Here is a 20,059-nt window from a genome sequence, read left to right as displayed (position 1 = left end):
TTCTACATTCTTGGTTAATTGGAATAAATTCTTTAATGTAGCATTGTGTTAACATATAAAAATATTTAGTGGAGGTCTCTGATCCATATTTTTAAATTGTTCTCAGGACATTTTATATGCCCCCCAACAGAGTGTGAAATGGCCAATTTTTCTCAAGACAGAAAATTTTTTTCACTCTGGTGTATTCTTAACATATGCAGGGGTTAAAAAGTCAAATGGAAAGATGATTAATGGTTAAGTTTTTTCACATTTCTTGCATATATAAAGAAAATTAATTCAAAAGTCTATGCTGAAAGCACATCTTACTCTTTATTCTTTACTTACTTAATATGGATCCTGTGGTGTTTTCAAAGGAATGTTTTCAAGTGATTTATAAAATACATAATAATCAAGGTTGAGAATAATACAGAATAAGAAACATAAAAAGCATGGGCAATAGATATTAGACTCCCTAGTCTAGTACTGGATCACAGTCATCTGCAGGTGTATGTTGTGTAAACGGCATCTGCTGATGCTGTCTTACACTGAAGATCATTTTTAGAGGTACCTGTGATGTTTTGTGAAATAAAAATTTATTTCTAGTGAATTTATAAAGTTGTTGATAAACAGCAACTTCTCTTTTTAATTAGTAATGAAATGATTTGTCCTAATTGAAGTGTAATTATCACTCTGTGGGGAAAAATGATGATTTTCAACTCTAACTTTCCTGAATAATTTCAGAATTCCTTTCCTTAAACATCTACCAGAGTTATTACTGAGTAAAACTTACTAAGTTGCAAAATGCTTTCTCATTGCTTCTTTTAAACTATGTCTCTTTTTGAAGAGATTGAAGTGATAAATTAAAAACATGAGCCCTAGAAAGGAAAAAAATTGAGGACAGAAAAATTTCATTTGGATAATGTACCAGCATATGTGGAACCAGATCATAAAATAAAAATTTTATTGCTGACAAAACAAATTTTAAAATGAACACATGCATTTGCAGATTGACCTTAAAGCAAAAGGAAAAAAGTGCTGATATGTTATATATAATTATTAGGGAGCAATTAAGAAGTAAAGAAGAGCAGCATAGTAAAGAAGTTGAAATGAAACAACCTAATCTTAGAAGACGAAACTTGGAATTGAAGAGTGTAAAAAGTAATTTGAGTCAGGTAAATTTTTGGCAGTAATTGTATATTTCTATCAATATTATTTATAGTATCCTTTTGATATAATACATATTATTAGGCCTCAAGTAGATTAAACATTTCATTTTAACCTAATTGCAACCATGATATTTATAGCTACAATTACTACCTTATTGGAAGTCTTGGCCTCTCACATATGCTCTATGTATATATTTTGAATGAAGGGATGGAAGGTGAAATGAGATAAATGTGATATTGATTTATTGATTTATGGAATTGTATTTATTTTTACACAGAGCATGGGCTGGGGGGGGAAGTAGTAGAGGGAGAGGGAGGGAAATGAATCTCCAGCAGACTCTGGTCTGAGCACAGAGCCTCACCTGGGGCTGAATCTCGTGATCATGAGATCATGACCTGAGCTGTATAAAGAGTCAGACACTTAACCCACTGAGCCCCCAGGTGTCCCAGTTTTGGATTTTTTAATGTTGAAATATGAGCTAGATTTCCTTGAGATGCTGATGAAACTAGTTAAATGTTGTATACAGAAATTTTATTTCACAATACTATGTCTACTTGTATTTTTACTCTATGGTACATTTTGCTGTCATTTAATTTAAAATTTGAGTTATTCACTGAGGATGAAAAGCCTTGTTATAAAAAAGACTACTTTGAACATTTTTTTAAGTTCTCTTAAGCCTTTTTGACTTTTTTTTTAATGATAGGATCCAAACTCCTAATGAAAATGCGTCTCTAGGTTATAGAAGAGCAAAATGATGTTCAGAGGCAACTTTCTCGAGAACAGAATGCCCAGAGTATTACATGATGGAATACTTTTTTTTTGGTATATTTTTTATTGGAGTTCGATATGCCAACATATAACACCCAGTGCTCACCTGTCAAATGCCCCCTCAGTGCCCGGCACCCAGTCTCCCCGCCCCCCCGCCCACCTCCCCTTCCACTATCCCTTGTTCGTTTCTCAGAGTTAGGAGTCTGTCATGTGTTGTCACCCTCTCTAGTTTTCCCACTGATTTTCTCTCCTTTCCCCTATAATCCTTTTCAGTATTTTTATATTCCCGATCGAGTGAAACCATATGATGTTTGTCCGTCTATGATTGACTTACTTCACTCAGCATAATACCCTCCAGTTCCATGCACATTGAAGCAAATGCTGGTTATTTGTCATTTCTAGGGGCTGAGTAATATTCCATTATATATATAGACCACATCTTCTATATCCATTCATCATTTGATGGATACTCAGGCTGCATCCACAGTCTGGCTATTCTGGAAAATGCTGCTGTAAACATTGGGGTGCAGGTGTCTCGGTTTTTCACTGCATCTCTATCTTTGGGATAAATCCTGAGTAGTGCTATTGCTGGGTCATAGGGTAGTTCTATTTTTAACTCTGAGGAACCTCCACACAGTTTTCCAGAGTGGCTGTACCAGTTCACATTCCCACCAACAGTGCAAGAGGGTTCCCCTTTCTCCACCTCCTCTCCAACATTTGTTGTTTCCAGTCTTGTTCATTTTCCCTATTCTCACTGGTGTGAGCTGGTATCTCTTTGTGGTTTTGATTTGTATTTCCCTGATGGCCAGTGATGTGGAGCGTTTTCTCATGCGCTCGTTGGCCATTTGTATATCTTTTTTGGTGAAATGTCTGCTCGTGTCTTTTGCCCGTTTCATGATTGGATTGTTTCTTTGCTGTTGATTTTAAAGAGTTCTTTATAGATCTTGGATACTAGCCCTTTATCTGATACGTCATTTGCAAATAACTTCTCCCATTCTGTAGGTTATCTTTTAGTTTTGTTGACTGTTTCTTCTGCTGTGCAGAAGATTTTTGTCTTGAGGTCCCAATGGTTTATTTTTGCTATTGTTTCCCTTGCCTTCATAGATGTATCTTGCAAGAAGTTGCAGTGGCCAAGTTCACAAAGGCTGTTGCCCGTGTTCTCCTCTAGGATTCTGCTGGATTCCTGTCTCACATTTAGATCTTTCATCCATTTTGAGTTTATCTTTGTGTATGGTGCAAGAGAATGGTCTAGTCTCATTCTTCTGCCCGTGGCTGTCCAATTTTCCCAGCGCCATTTATTAAAGAGAATGTCCTTTTTCCAGTGGATAGTCTTTTCCTGCTCTGTCGAATATAACTTGACCATAGAGTTGAGGGTCCACTTTTGGATTCTCTATTCTGTTCCATTGATCTATGTGTCTGTTTTTGTGCCAGTACCACACTGTCTTGATGATCACAGCTTGGTCATACAACTTGAAATCCAGCATTGTGATGCCCCCAGCTCTGGTTTTCTTTTTCAATATTCCCCTAGTTCGGGGTTTTTTCTGATTCCACACAGATCTTAACATTATTTATTCCAGCTCTCTGAAGAAAGTGAAGAAAGTCTATGGTATGTGGATAGGAATGCATTGAATGTGTAAATCGCCCTGGGTTAGCATAGACATTTTGACAATATTAATTCTTCCCATCCATGAGCATGGCATATTTTTCCATCTCTTTGTGTCTTCCTGGATTTCTTTCAGAAGTGTTTTGTAGTTGTTAGGGTATAAATCCTTTATTTCTTTGTTTAGGTTTTCCTTGGTATTGGTGGTGACCTCTCCTTTTTCATTCGTGATTTTATTAATTAGAGTCTTTTCTCCTTTGTTTTTTATAAGGCTGGCTAATGGTTTCCATATCTTTTTCTTTCAATGAACCAACTCCTGGTTTTGTTGATCTGTTCCACAGTTCTTCTGGTCTTTATTTCATTGAGTTCTGCTCGAATCTTCACTCTCTCTGTTCTTCTGCTTGGTGTAGGTTTTATTTACTGTTCTTTCTCCAGTTCCTTTAGGTGCAAGGTTAGCTTGTGTCTTTGAGGTTTTTTCCCAATCTTTTGAGGGATGCTTGTATTGCAATGTATTTCCCGCTTGGGATTGCTTTGGCTGTATTCCAGGGATTTTGAATGGTTGTATCTTCATTTTCATTAGTTCCCATGAATCTTTTTATTTCTTCTCTAATTTTCTGGTTGACCCATTCATCTTTCAGCAGGATGCTCTTTCTCCTCCACCTGTCTGAGTTTCTTCCAAATTTCTTCTTGTGATTGAGTTCTAGTTTCAAAGCATCGTGGTCTGAAAATATGCAGGGGACAATCCCAGTGTTTTTGTATCCGGTGGTCTATTCTGAGAGAGTTCCGTGTGTACTTGAGAAGACTGGGTGTTCAGTTGCATTTGGATGTAAAGTTCTGTAAATATCCGTGAAATCCATCTGGTGCAGCGTATCGTTTAAAGCTCTTGTTTCCTTGGAGGTGTTGTGCTTAGAAGATCTGTCATTTGCAGAACGTGCCGTGTTTAAGTCTCCTACTACTAGTGTATTATTATCTAAGTATGCCTCTACTTTGGTTATTAATTCACTGATACACTTGGCAGCTCCCACATTAGAAGCATAAATATTCATGATGTTAGATCTCCTTGTTGGATAGACCCTTCAAGTATGATATAGTGTCCCTCTTCATCTCTTACTATAGTCTTTGGGATAATCATTAATTTATCTGATATAAGGATGGCTACCCCTGCTTTCTTTTGAAGAACATTCGAATGGTAAATGGTTCTCCAACCTTTTATTTTCAGGCTGTAGGTGTCCTTATGTCTAAAATGAGTCTCTTGTAGACAGCAAATAGATGGGCCTTGATTTTTTTATCCAGTCTGAAACCCTGCGTCTTTTGATGGGATCATTTAGCCCATTCACATACAGAGCACCTATTGAAAGATATTAATTTACTATCATTGTAATGCCTATTCAGTCCCTGTTTTGGGGGATTATTTCTTTGGGCTTCCTCTTTTTTTACAGGGTCCTCTTTAATATTACTTGCAGAGCTCGTTTGGTGGTCACATATTCTTTTAGTTTCTGCCTATCTTAGAAGCTCTTTATCCTATTCTGAACGAAAGGCTCGCTGGATAGAGTATTCTTGGCTTCGTGTTTTTCTCATGTAGAACCCTGAATATTTCCTGCCAGCTGTGTCTAGCCTTCCAGATCTCTGTGGAGAAGTCTGCTGTTAATCTAATATTTCCCCCATAGAAGGGAGAAATCTCTTGTCTCTTGCTGTTTTAAGGACTTTCTTCCCCCCCCCCCCCCCCGCCTTGGTGGGGGACCTCTGTATCTCCTGGACCTGAATGCCTTTTTCCCTCCCCAAATTAGGGAAGTTCACAGGTATGATTTGTTCAAATATCCTTTCTGGCCCTCTGGCCCTCTCGAACTCCTGTGGAAACGCAATCATGCGTAGATTTTTCCTTCTGAGGCTCTCAGTTATTTCCCTTAACCTTTCCTCATGGTCTTTTAATTGTTTTTCTGTTTTCTCTTCAGCTTTCCTCTTTGCCATCAACTTGTCTTCTGTGGCACTCACTCTTTCTCCTAACTCATTAACCCTCATTGTTAGGACCTACCTTCAGTTTGGATTGCATCGTATTTAATAAATTTTTAATTTTGGACTAATTAGATTACAATTCTGCAGTCATGAGGGTTATTTAATACTCTGTGCCTTTTTACAGAGTCACCACTAGCTTTATAATTGTGCTTCTGAATTGGCTTTCTGACATCAAATTGTAATTCAAATTCTGTAACTCTGTGGAAGAGAGTACTGTTTCTGATCTTTCTTTTGTGGTGAGATCGTCCTTCTAATCATTTTGCTCCCTGCAGCGTAGTTGTATGAAAGGGCTGAATCTAGAATATCAACCACAATCTAAGTAAATTTCACCTTAGATGATTATTTTTTTTAAACATTTCTTTTATTTATTCAGGAGAGACCCAGAGAGAGGGGCAGAGCCACAGGCAGAGGGAGAAAGCAGGCTCCATGCAGGGAGCCTGATGTGGGACTTGATCCTGGGACTCCAGGATCATGCCCTGAGCTGAAGGCAGGCACTAAACTACTGAGCCACCCAAGGTTTCTTATCCTTAGATGATTCTGACGAGGTCCATGACATGAAATTGAAAACGAAGGGAAGAACAAAAGAACACAAAATGACCACTAAAGTGAAAAACAAATTTTAAAACAAAGTAGTAGAAAATAAAAGGCCAAGAATGCCAAGTAAGAAAAAAAAGAAAAGAGGGGGGAAAAAAAAGGAAAGGTAAAGAGAGGAAAAAGAAATAAAGAAGAAGAAAAATAAAATGTCGGGGGGACTGGGACATGGTGGTGGTGACGAGGTTGTAGTGGAGGGAGAATGTAGTCTACCTGAGGGGTCCCTAGGGGGTTGATCCTCTTGTTCCTGAGTTTATTAAGTTTTGTATGTTAGAAGATACTGAGTCCCAAATTTCTACAAACCAGAAATACTTGTAGAGAGCCCCAACATTGTTCCCTAAAACATAAGTGAGCTAAAACGGGGGCAGAATGGGAATGAAGAGAGAATATAGTCTCACAGAACGAACCAGCACGGTATACCACTTGGTTCTGGGTGCATGCTGGTCCTGTTTTAGAAGGTCTTGTGCCATTGTAGAACAAAACGAGGTAGAGAAAACAAAAACGCACACACACAAAAAACCTATCTCGTCTAGCTCCCAAAATTAAGTTGAGTATGTTGAAGGGAATCTAGAAGTGGAAAATATATCTAAGACGTGTTATTGTAAAAATATGAGAGTCAAAAAGGAAGAAACTTAAAAACGAAGAGGTGTCAAAATATAGTAGTTAAGGTGGGAAAAGAGAAAGAAAATTGGAAACTTACAGTCTGAAATAAAAATGAATTGTACTGGAAAAAAGAGGGTTACCCTCTAGTTCTAGATATTGTAGATCCCTGGACTTCCCCTGGAGCTTTCCAGCGTTGTTGGGTCAGGAACGTGCTCTTCCCCTGTCCTTCCAGCTGGTCTTCTGGGGGAGGGGCTGGCTGTGCCGATTCTCAGGTGTGTGCACCTGGGGGAGCTGCCCCGCCCCTGCTGGGTGCAGGGTCAGGGGGAGCCGACTTCCCGTGAGGCCCGTGTCCCCTGGTGGCCCCCACTCTCCCAAGCACAGGGTGACACCAGGAGGGACAACAACACCGGCGGCGGCCAGGTCTCCCTGGCCATGGAGGGTGGCCCCCGCAGTGACTCCCACCATCTCCCAGTCCACCGGGGCCTGGATGCTCCTGGGGCAGGGGGCGCCGATCTGCGCAGGTCAGGGTGCCGGGGCAGGAGCGTCCTCGCTGTCCTGGGCCCTCCCCGGTCTCGGCCTGTCCCCAGGGGGGAGCGCAGGATCCTGGCTGTGTCCCCCGGCGCCCCTCCTCTGTCAGTGACCCCGGGACCTGGAGGTCCCCCCCATCCCGCCTGAGTTCCCTGCTTAGCGCCTTTCCATTTAAAGCTCCTGCTTCTCCAGGGCTGGGCTTTCCCGCCCAGGAGGCTTTCCCCGCAGGCCTTAGCCCGGCTCTTCCGGTGCCCCTCCCCACTTGATTCTTTTTTAGTTTTTAGTTCTTTTCCGCCTTCCTACCTCGTTAGAAGTAAAACCCTTCTCTCTGTAGCGTTCTGACTGTTCTCTCTTTAAATCTCAGGTCGGGTACTTGGGGGGCAGGGGGGCACTTGACGGGATGAGCACTGGGTGTTATACCATATGTTGGGAAATCGAACTCCAATAAAAAAATAAATAAAAATCATCAATCAATCAATCTCAGGTCAAATTCGTAGGAGTTCAGGATGATTTGAAAGTTCTCTAGGTAAGTTGGTGGGGCCAGGTGCTTGAGGATCCCTACTCCTCCCTCACCTTGCCCCCCATCCCACCCAAGATGGAATTCTAAACAATCACCTTTGCAAATGAAATGAGATAGAAATGTCTCATACTAAAATGAATTCTGAGGTATTTTCTTTAGTTATTTGGAAGTACATGTGTATATGTATTTGTACGTATGTATATTTTATTTTTTGGAATTATTATTTTTCTCCATGTATGTGTATATTTCTAAAAAACCAACCCTGTACATTATGGAAAGTACAGAGGATTTTAAAAGAATACATATCTATGTGTGAGTGTGTGTATATATACACATACATACATACATACACATATGGGTCTGTGTAGGGGGGAGTGTCGTTTTTAGTCCATTCGTTAATTTAAATGCATTTGTCTGCAGGGGTCAAGTAGTGACCTTCATAATGTCCTTATCTGAAGGAGAAGTTTTTATTATTTTGGAAAATAGTATGGAATTTCTGAGCTTTCCATAAGCACAAAACTCTTGCTACTAACAACATATGTTTTAGTTTTTGGCGATTCCTTCACCACCTCTATATTCATAGAGAGGTTAGTTTCACACTTCCACTGATGAACGGGAGGAAAAGCGTAGCCCGTTCAAAGACCTTACTTAGATGTTAGTCTCGTACTTTAGAGAAGAGTAACAATTTGCTCCAAGTAGTATCCGATTTCATTACAAGGACCTTTTGAAATAATCATAGGCTGTGATATATACTTACTGATAATTTATTGATGTTTTTTGTTCTTAATAAAATAGCTCAGTGTATTTCCCCCTGTTTTGCATTTATTGCCATTTTAATCATCTGAAGAGGAAATAAAATTAGTTGCAGCCACAGATAATCTCATGATTTTTCTAAGAGCTACATAAATTTTACCTTAGTATTGGTATTTTGAAATAGAGGGCTTTATTTGTTCTTTTTACAAGACTTTATGGATTCATTTGACAGAGAGAGCACAAGCGGGGGGGGGGGGGGGTGGAGGCAGAGGGAGAGGGAAAAGTAGGCTTTCTGCGGAGCAGGGAGCCTGACACGGGACTTGCTCCCAGGACCCGAGGACCATGACCCCAGCCGAAGGCAGAGGCTTAACTGACTGAGCCACCCAGCCACTCCCGAAATACAAGGCTTCTTTTGTATTTAAGATTCACACTAGAGAAGTAGCTGCAGTTTGGTGCCAGAACAGTGGTAGTGGGTACAAAGACCTGGGGAATGCCCTGCAGCTCACTTAGTATTTTTAACCTCTCCATTCTGGAATTGTGATAACTGAAAGAGATAATTAATGTATGCAGACATGTTTGTAGCACAATGCCTAGATTTATTGGTTATCAGTAGATACAATTCTTATAACTGAGTATAGAAATGTTAGGAAAGTAGAATGTGTATGGAATATTCTCAGGACAGGGTAAGGTTAGGAAATTGAATCTATCCAAATATATGCAGAGCTAAGGGTTTTCCTGTGGACTGTATTAGATATGAGACTGTAAACTGCATTTTAGTGTAGTCAGATGTATTAGTCTTTTCTTTCAAGCCTTCTGCGTTTGTTGTAAACAAGAGAACCAATTCTGAGATTCTTAGGATTTTGTCATGATTTCTTTTTCCTTTCATGCATTCATTGTTTTAAATTTTTGAACTTTGGGGAATTTATGCTTGTATAAAAGTTTGAGGCTTGGATCCAACTTTGTGTTTTTCAATTTGGATATCCACTTAACTGCAACCTCTTCTTTGCATAAACATAGGATATTCTTTGATTTCAGAGAAAATCATGATAATGTCATTGAGTTCCAGCTAAAAGACTCTTGTTTTGTTAGGTTTCTCCTCCTCATGAAAAAGATAAAGGTCTGTTACATGAAAATCGCACGTTGCAACATGAAATTGCCACGCTAAGACTGGAAATAGACACAATAAGGATTCAGAAGCAGGAAAAGGAAAAATATTGTGAAGACACTGCAATTGAAAAAGAGAAGAATGACAGTCTTCAAAACGCCATAAAATTGAATGACGTCACATTAACCAATACAGTATTCCAATCTAGTGGGCAGCTGAATGTTGTGACAACTGAGAATACTCAGCATGAACTCCAGGATGAAAAGCTAAACAGAGAAAGACTGGAAGCAAAACTTCAGTCATACCAAGCTAGACTCACTACAGCTGTAGAGGATCATGATCAAAGTCAGGCATCAAAAAGAGACCTAGAACTTGCTTTGCAGAGAGCAAAAGAGGAGTGGTGTCATTTACAGGGCAAAATGAACTTTGAGATGTCTAACCTGAAAGATAACAATGAGGTGCTTTCTCAGCAACTTTCTGAAGCCAAAAGTAAATTCAATACCCTAGAAATTGAGCTCCAGTCTAAAAGAGACGCTCTCAGACAAAAGACTTTGGCTTTAGAACATTTACAAGGAAACCTAAAACAAACACAGGACCAGAAGATGGAAATTGAGCAGAAATCTCAAAATGAACAAGATAAAGTGAATAAATACGTTGGAAAGCACGAATCCTTGGAAGAGAGATTATCTCAACCGCAAAGTGAAAATACGTTGCTCCGAGAGCAACTAGATGATGGCTACAGCAGAGTGGAGTGTAAAGAAAGGACTAGAATTGATCTCAAAGACCAGGTTCAGGTTATTGTAAGAACTCTTCAAGCTGAGAGTGAAAAACAAAGTCTTCTACTGCAAGAAAGAAATAAGGAGTTAATCAATGAGTGGAAACATTTAATAGAAAGAATATATACGTATAAAAAGGAGAAAGAAGGAAGAGAAGTAAGTATTCAGAAAGACAAATATTTTTCAAGCTTCCTGTTAGAAAATTCAAAGTAATGTTTGGTTATGGCTTATTAGTACTGTTTTTTGTTTGTTTGTTTGTTTGTTTGTTTGTTTGTTTGTTTGTTTAAGAGAAAGAGTGCACCTGCACCTAAGTGGGAGTGGGGCAGATGCAGATGGAGAGGGAGAGAGAATCCAAAGTGGGCTCTGTGCCCAGTGCAGAGCTCCACTTCATGACCCCGAGATCACGACCTGAATGATTATGGGTCAATTTTGAATCTAGTTGAATATAAAAAAAAAATAGACACTATCAGTCAGCATAACTTATCCAGCAAATAAAAATGAGACGTGAGAGGTGCTTTAATTTGAATAAAAATGCCGCGTCATCTATGAGAAACCTCAAGAGGTTAAGTTATACATTGTTAAAGAAAGGAGTCTGATATTAATAATTTATTGTTAATACTACTAAAATAATTTTAATTCTTGTCACCACATTTTAATACCATGATGAACAGATAAGTGGAAATGCTCATACCTGAGTGTTTTGACATTGAGGTTCAAATAAGTGGATTAACTTGACAACTAACTCCAGATTTGTCACATGAACTGAAGTGTAGGTGCTGTATCTCAGTACTTTTTTTTTTTTTGATAGCTTTTTAAACATTTTCAGTTAGCATACTTTTTCTTTATGTAAATTTAAATGTTTAGTCTCAAATAATTTATTCTTGTGACCTTTTAACTCTTTGAAGGCATCTACTTTTCACTAAATCATAATTTGGGATAACTGGTGACTTAGCAAAACTGTATTTGATTTCATCTTCCCTCTACAGTTTATAATTTAAGCATTTTTCAAATAATTTGCTCATTTCAAAACTCAAGTAACTACCATTTGGGCTTAAAATTTTCCAATAGAATTGTATCTTTGTGATTTATTAATTTGGCACTGGATCTCCATTTTCAAGCTACTGAGGGAGGGGTGGCAGGATTCTTGTATAGCAGGAGTGGAGTGAGAATGAACAGGGGAGGGAGCTCTAGGAGCTCTGAGGCCAGGAGGGAGGCAGAAGCCAGGTTATCTAGGGGGCTTGAGGGCCATTAGTATGACTTCACTTTTGTTCTGAGATAGTAACCTATTGGAAGGATTTGAGCAGAGGATTGAGTATGTGAAGAACTTGGAAGTTAAGTTTAGCCTCTAATAAAAAAAAGAGAGAAAACGTTTCATTAATGTAGAATTTACCACTGCTAGTCTCACCTGTATAATACCCATTTCTTTTTGAGACTTCAGCAAGCTGGGAAGCTTTGCAAATTCATCAAGAAGGAATGGAGAGTGGGGCTGAAATAATTATCTAAGTAACATAATACTGACTAGGCAGGAGGATAACACTTTTTGTGTCTTTAAGTGAATTCAGTTAACAGCAGTGTGTACATTCTAGGAATAGAAGGTGAGTTGATGTATGTGGTGGTAAAGTACATATGTTAGAATTCTATATTATTAACATAATAGTAGGATGATTTCTAAAATCAGTAACAGAAGGTCTTCTTAGGTAGTTATGAGAGAACTTCAACAAGAACTGTCCAATACCCTAAAAAAGCAATCTATGTCACAGGCTTCACTGGAGTTATCACATTGTTGTATTAAGTTAGAAGATGAGATACAGGATTTAAAGAAAATATGCAATCAAATCAAACGTCAGGTATGTATTACATATAACATGTCAACAGTTCATCTGTAGCTGGTTAAATAATATAAAGTGTTTTAGGATGCTAATTTCCATGGACCACTTTCTTTTGTATTTTCATTTCAATTTCTCATAATTTTAGTGTCTTCACCATGCACCTATTTATTAAATTCTGACTTTTCATTCTGCCATCTGTGTTACATGTTTTTTCTTACAGCATTTACCCATTCACAGAAGTTGAGGGATTTTTTCCTGCTATACAATTTTTTTAAAGATTTATTTATTTATTTGAGAGACAGAGAGAGAATGCATGTCCATGCACACTCATGAGTAGGGGGAGGGGCACAGGGAGAGAGAAAGAATTTCCAGGAGATTCCCTGCCGAGTACAGAGCCCCATGCCAGCTTAATCCCACCACCAATGAGATCATGACCTGAGCAGAAATCATGAGTTGGACGCTTCAACCAGCTGAGCCACCCAAATGCCCTAAACAATGTTTTTTTTTTTTTTAATTTTTATTTATTTATGATAGTCACAGAGAGATAGAGAGAGAGGCAGAGACACAGGCAGAGGGAGAAGCAGGCTCCATGCACCGGGAGCCCGATGTGGGATTCGATCCCCGGTCTCCAGGATCGCGCCCCGGGCCAAAGGCAGGCGCCAAACCGCTGCGCCACCCAGGGATCCCCCCTAAACAATGTTTTTTAATGAGATCTCTATTACCATGATGAGGTGAGTTAGATAAAATCAGAAGATACGGTTTAATAGAATGTTTCAGAAAATCGTCTTATTTCTCATCTTCACTTTTATTGATGGATATAGACTCTACTGACTTCAGGAAAACTTGTAAAGAAAGGTTACGACTAGTAGAACTGAGTCGTTTCCTTCATTTTCTTTTCCTTTTATATATTTATTTATAAATATTATAAAATATTTACATTTTGAATATTTTTTAAAAGATTTATTTATTTATTTATTTATTTATTTAGAGAGACAGAGAGAGAGAGAGAGAGAGAGAGAGAGAGAGGCAGAGACACAGGCAGAGGGAGAAGCAGGCTCCATGCAGGCAGCCTGACGTGGGACTCGATCCCAGGTCCCCAAGATCACACCCCGGGCTTCAGGCAGCGCTAAACCGCTGCGCCACTGGGGCTGCCCCATTTTTAATACTTATATATTAAAAATGCATGGAAATATTCAGATGATGTATATACAGCCAAAAGAGAGAATTAAGAAAATTATCTAGGTCCTGCCATTGGCTCTTTTTAAAAGGTTTATTAAGCTATAAATACACCTACCGTACAGTTGACCCATTTAACATGTGTAGTTGTCGCTGAATCTATTTATAGGGTTTTGCAACTATCACTGCCATCAGATAGAACATTTTCATGACCCTGAAAAAAAACCCTTAGCTGTTGCCCCTGATCTCCAGCAACCAGGAATCTACTTCTTGTCTGCATACAGTTGCCTATTGTGAATGTTTCATATAAAGGGAGTCACACAGTGTGTGGTCCTTTGTGACTTGCTTCTTTCACTTCCTGTTTTCAGGGTTCACCTGTGTTCTAGCATATGTCAGTGCTTCATTTCTTTTTCTGGTCAGACAGTCCTCCATTGTGGGCTAAAGCCCTTGTTCATTCATCATTTAATGCACCTTCGGGTTATTTCCACTTTGTGGCCCATAATAATGCTGCTGTGAACATTGATTTAGTTGTTGTCTGGACATCTGTTTGTATTTCCCCGCCATCAGATTTTATCCTTTAAGTTAATTGGGGTGATTTTACCATCTCAGCTTTTTTTTTTTTTTTTTTAACTCATTCTACCCTTTCTGTCCTTTTAGTTTCCCTTCCTCTTGCCTAATCCTACACTATTGAGACCTGGCTCATTGTCTCTCATTCTCCATGAGGCTTTCTCTGATTATTCTAAATCCCCCTGAACTTACTTTCTTCACCCATATTCTCTGGTCTGTGCAGACCAGTTTAGTCCTTTAGTTTACATTGTTTCTATTTTTTTTTATGAGCGATAATTCTGTCTTCCTATGTACAAATGTATGTAAGAGGGAAAATATTTTATGTGTATGGTACCTATCCTTGCATAAATTTGAGAGTATCTTAACAGTTTTTAGGATAAAATTAAGTACTTATACCATAGCAGTAATTTCTGGTTGAAACACATTGACATAACAAAGCTGTATTCTAAATGTATTTTAAGCAGTTAAGTGTAAAACTGAAAGTATTTAATCTGATCGGGCAAAGTGTTCAATCGGATGCTGGTTTTTCTGATTATGGCAAAACAGTCTAAATATGCCTGCCTTCATTGTGCAACCAGAACTGAGATTTACAGAGTTCCAGCTCTTTACCAATTATAAAGCTCTGAGGACAGGTTTTTAAATTTTTTTTAAGTTTATTTATTTATATAATCATTACGTCTATTGTGGGGCTTGAACACAACCTGAAGGTTAACAGTTGGATGTTCTTTTAACTGAACCAGCCAGGTGCTCCTGGGGGCAGCTTTTCTGATATGCCACACCACGGAGCCTTACTTAATCTCTACTCATCAGAGTACTTGCTAAAGCCCTCTAACATAAACAGTTGCTAAGATGAACAATATGAACGTGAAATGATTTGGGAACATTGATTTAGCAAGAGTCCATTATTTCCACGTCAGTGGCTTTACCTTGCCTCTGATGGTCATGTAAGTTATGTATCACGCAGTGTAGGAGTTACTGTTTGCACTGTAGTCCATGAGCTTTGTCCACTGAGTAGTATAGAGAGGAGGTAAATTAAAATTATTATAAGTGGAGGAAAGTACCATTGGCTAGTGGAATTTGTGAAACCTTTTTATTAAGATTAAAAAAAAATTTTTTTTAACTTTTGTTTATTTACTCATGAGAGACAGACAGAGAGAGAGAGAGGCAGAGACACGGGCAGAGAGAGAAGTAGGCTCCATGCAGGAAGCCTGATGTGGGACTTGATCCCAGGACTCTAGGATCAAGCCCTGAGCCAAAGGCAGATGCCCAACCGCTGAGCCACCCAGGCATCCCTTCTTTTAAGATTTTATTTGTGTGTGTGAGAGAGAGAGAGAGAGAGAGAGAGAGAGAGGAGAAGTGAAGTGAAGACAAGAGAAGAGAAAGAACATGAGTGCACAAGCAGGGGGAGGGGCAGAGAGAAAGGGAGAAGCAGGCTCCCTGCTGAGCAGGGAACCTGATATTGGGGTCTCAATCCCAGGACCCCAAAATCATGATCTGAGCCCACAGCAGATGCCTAACTGACTGAGCCACTGAGGCACCTGTAGTGAAAGTGTTTTGAAGTCCTGAGGCTATATCCTGGGCCTTATGCTCCCCATTTGCTACCGCTTTCAGTGGTATGAAGAATGGTTTCAATATAACTTGTATAAGAGATCACTTCCATTGCCCTGCCGTCTGCCTAAAATATCAACTATCATTAGAACATAAAACACAGCAACAATAATAATGCTAATTGCAGACACTTAGAATTTGGTACGTGCCACATACTCTTCTAAGTAGTTTATGTATATTCCCTAATTTAAACTTTCCGACTATCACAGTGAGGTAGATACTATTATTAACTTCATTTTACACATGAAGACACTGAGACAAGAAATTTGAAGTAATTTTTCAAGGTCAAACAGCTAATGCTCAGGGGAGTTGGGAATTCAGATCCAGGCATTCTGGTTCCTACAGATATCCTGCCTCTGAAGCTGTTACTTGAAATATCTGATTGTCCCTGAAAGCAGCATGTTGTATAATCACTGGAATGCCCATGGTGATTTGTAAATGTGAATATTTAAAATTATAATTGATGTGGTGCTTGGAATAGAAAACTAGAAAAGTTTACCATAAGGTAATTTCCTGTTTTTCCTCTTTGAACAATATGTAAATTTATATGTGTACCTGATAAAATATAATTTAAAAACGTTAGAATGTTGTTTTTTAATACTAGAAGAGTGGTCAGAAAGCTTTTCTGTCGGGGGATTGTAAATATTTTGGACTTTGCAAGTCATAGGTCACTATTGTAGCAATATAATTCTGGGGTAGCCTTAAATCAGTATGCAGAGGAAAATGTGGCTGTGTCCAGTGACATTGTATTTACAAAAACAGATGGTGGTGGTTTTATACTAGATTGTCAGTAGTTAAAAGTATTTCTTTTCTATTTTAGGTACAAGAAGCAGAGGATCAACATACCAAGATTGTAAGATGTATTGAGAAGTCACGAGACCACGAGAAAAAGTACAATTTTTTTTAAAGATTTTATTTATTCATGAGAGACACAGAGAGAGGCAGAGACATAGGCAGAGGGAGAAGCAGCCTCCCTACAGGAAGCCTGATGCAGAACTCGATTCTGGGACTCCAGAATCATGCCTTGATCCACAGGGAGACGCTCAACCACTGAGCCACCCAGGCGTTCCGCAACAGTACAATTGAAAGCAGCACAGAAAATAACTTGAGTATTTGTAAAGCAGATAAGTAGTAGTATAGTATGAGAAATATATCCATTATGATAAATATATCATTGTTTAGCTGGGTAAAAATATCAGCTTTGTGGGATTTTGAAATGCATAATTTTTGCTTAGGATCTTTAAATTTTGTACATTAACCCCAAAACACAACCAGAAAAATGGCACAATTGCCAAATCTACTTTTTAAATGTTTAAGAATTTATGCAAGACCTTTAGATGTTTGATTAGAAATTATGTGGAATGTTTAAAATTTGTGTCTGAGAAATAAATATTTTAAAATATGCATTTTAGGCTTGAAGTTGAAAATGCCAAGTTAAAAGTTACAATCAAGGAGCAAGCAGGCGAAATTGAACAGCTTCAGAAAGACCTGTTAAGTACAAGTTCGGTAAGTCAGTCTCTTAATTTCTGTCCTAAGGAGAAGGAATTTTTATATCTCTCGTAGTAGTATATAAGAACATTTTGGATAATATGAAAATTCTCACTCATAAAAATATTTATCCATATGGTTGCTCTTTAACTACTCGGTATAATTTCTCTTTATAGATAAAGTTGACTGAATGCATAAATTAATCATTTTTGTAGTAAGATTTTAATAAAAAGGATTGTGATAGCCTAGCAAGCAGTATTTTATATATTTATATATTTATAAATACATTTATATATTATAATTTTATATTATATTATATATTATAAATATATATATTTATACATTTTGTGTATCTGTCAGTGATCGTTTGGGTTTTTCTACCTCTTAGCTATTGTTGGTAATGCTGCTATGAATATTGGTATACTAATGTCTGAGTCCCTGCTAATATTTTTCAATATGTTTAAAATTCCCCAAACTTTGAGTAATAATTTGATCTTGAATGCTGACTGTCTCTTGTAATCTAAACCCTTCACTGAGATTTTGAGAATGAATTACACTACTAATAATTTGTAGTGATTTGTAATTACAAATTGGTAATGTGTTGTCTTCATTAAGAATGACTACGAGGGGGATCCCTGGGTGGCTCAGTGGTTTGGTGGCTGCCTTGGGCCCAGGGCATGATCCTGCAGTCCCCGGATTGAGTCCCACATGGGGCTCCCTGCATGGAGCCTGCTCCTCCTCTGCATGTGTCTCTGCCTCTGTGTGTGTGTGTATGTGTGTGTGTGTTTGTGTGTCTCTCATAAATAAATAAATAAAATCTTAGAAAAAAGTAGAATGACTACTAGGTAATTATGCAAACATTTTTCTCAAAGGGATGTAGTTTTCTCCTTGTTGGATTTTGTAAAGAAAAAGAGATGCCAGTGAAAAAGTAGAAATGACTGCTCGGTCAGGGCCTTGTAGAGTTGCCTAGTGCTCGCAGCATTCAGAGCAAGTTCAGAAACGAATGTTTTTCTGTTAATCATACTTTCAGAGATTTAACAGTCCAGTCTCAGAAAAGATTAATGTGCAATCCAGGACTCCAGTTTATTGATGGGTAGTGAAAACTATATAACCATTTACAAGCAGTATAGGATTATCGTGCAAGCAGTATAGGATTATCGTGCCATTCATACCTAGTGGCTACCAATGATTTAAGATGAGAAGATTGCTTTGGGACTTCTAAGTTGGAACTATGAGGTAGATGGACCTACAACTAGTTTCTTTCAGTGACAAAAGTTAGGTACATGCAAATTTCATTAAACGATCGTACCTATCGGGGGAACTAGCACATTCTGTTGACTGGTCCTTTCTGTGGCCAAAGAAACATCGAAAAAAACTTTTTTTCCTGACTTCATATAAACTGCTCAAGTTGTTTTGCTGTACTTTTCATGCAGTTAACTTGACAACATGTTGATAAGGAGTCTTGTCGCTGACTGAGAGTGCCATGAGTTGTCCCCCTACAATATCACACAGGAATCTATTAGGGAAGCCATCACATATTACAGAGTTTGTAAGAATATCCATAGATATTCTGTAGATTCCTACAGAAATGAATTAGGGTTATGGTATAAAATTATTAGCCACTTTAAGCTTACCCTATAAAATAAAAACTTAAATAGCTTTCCAGCAACTTAATTCATAGCCCAAATTTCTCTAGAAGTTTCTCACCTCATGAATCCCCAGGACAGAGACTATGTCTGTGTTAAGATATTTCATGGACACCATTTTGAGGTGAAGAAACCTGGATTGGGAAGGAGAGTTAACTCTAGCTGACTTAAGCCTCTGAACAAAATACTCAAAGTACAGTGGGTCAGCATCCTGAGGGTAAGGGTGCCCCCCCCCCAAGATTAAAAAATAATATACTCGGGACGCCCGGGTGGCTCCTGCATTAAGCGTCTGCCTTCAGCTCAGGGCATGATCCTGGAGTCCTGGGATTGAATCCTCCATGAGGCTCCCTGCATGGAGCCTGCTTCTCCCTCTACCTGTCGCTTTGCCTCTCTCTCTCTCTCTGCCTCTCCCCCCTCCTACCCTCTCCCTCTGTACCTCTCATGAATAAATGAATAAATAAAATCTTTAAAAAATAATACACTCAAAGTAATGCCAAAAAGAGTCAAGATAAAGTGTACAAGGTTAGTTGTGTGAGGCGCCTGTGTGGCTTAGTGGGTTAAACATCTACCTTTGCCTCAGGTCATCATCTCAGGGTCCCAGAATCGACTCCTGCATCAGGCTCCCTCCGCAGCAGGGAGTCTGCTTCTCCCTCTGTCTCTGCTCCTCTCCCCATTCGTGCTCTCTCTCTCAAATACATAAATTAAAAAATATAAAAATAACAGATTAGCTAACTAGAAAGGTAATGCACATCAGGTAACAGGTACTGAATGTGTGGTTGAAAATATTGTCTGTGAAGAACTAGAAGGAAGATGGAAGCATATACATGACCTCAGTAAATGGGTCAAGGCTGAAAATGTAGAGTACAGCATCTGGTTTTGAAGCCTTGGGATTTGGAGAACTCTAAGAGGATGTGAAAAATAGGAATAGCAAGGGTCCAAGGACTGAATGTCAGCATTTGCTGTCATTTAGAAAATTTAGAAATGAAATGGGATTAGAAGAGCAGAGGGAAGATGTGGTCATTGTTTTCAGCTGCTGCTGAGAAGTAAAGCAGGATCAGGACTTGTAAAAAAAAGATCCTTGATGATCGTCAAAATTTTTTAGTGGAATTCCAGGATTCAAAGTCAGATTTTAGTGTAAAAGAAGCAATGAAACGATGAATCTGTGGCTGAGATGACACATTAAAGAATGTTCGAGTCCAGTGAAAGGGGAAAAGCAAGATGATCGAAAATGCTGCAAGAGTAAGGAAATGTTTTTATATAATATTGGGAGGCCTAAATTTTATTTAGAGAGAAAAGTGGTTAATAGAAAAGAAGAAATTGAAATCTTGCAGAGAAGGAGAGT

General features: G+C 38.6%; 1 protein-coding gene across 1 annotated transcript in view; it reads left to right on the top strand.

The window, feature by feature from the left end:
• LOC140594009 (uncharacterized) overlaps positions 1 to 20,059 on the top strand; it is a 157,653-nt gene that overhangs the window by 104,490 nt on the left and 33,104 nt on the right. The window contains exons 29-33 of the mRNA XM_072722110.1: positions 986 to 1,151; positions 9,612 to 10,559; positions 12,164 to 12,250; positions 16,404 to 16,474; positions 16,996 to 17,089. Coding sequence (XP_072578211.1) covers positions 986 to 1,151; positions 9,612 to 10,559; positions 12,164 to 12,250; positions 16,404 to 16,474; positions 16,996 to 17,089 — 1,366 coding nt within the window. The remainder of the gene's footprint in view (positions 1 to 985; positions 1,152 to 9,611; positions 10,560 to 12,163; positions 12,251 to 16,403; positions 16,475 to 16,995; positions 17,090 to 20,059) is intronic.

This window comes from Vulpes vulpes, chromosome 9 (genome assembly GCF_048418805.1).
Source record: "Vulpes vulpes isolate BD-2025 chromosome 9, VulVul3, whole genome shotgun sequence".
Taxonomy (NCBI): domain Eukaryota; kingdom Metazoa; phylum Chordata; class Mammalia; order Carnivora; family Canidae; genus Vulpes; species Vulpes vulpes.
The sequence above is the reverse complement of the archived record's forward strand: the minus strand, read 5'-3'. Positions and strand labels throughout refer to the sequence as shown.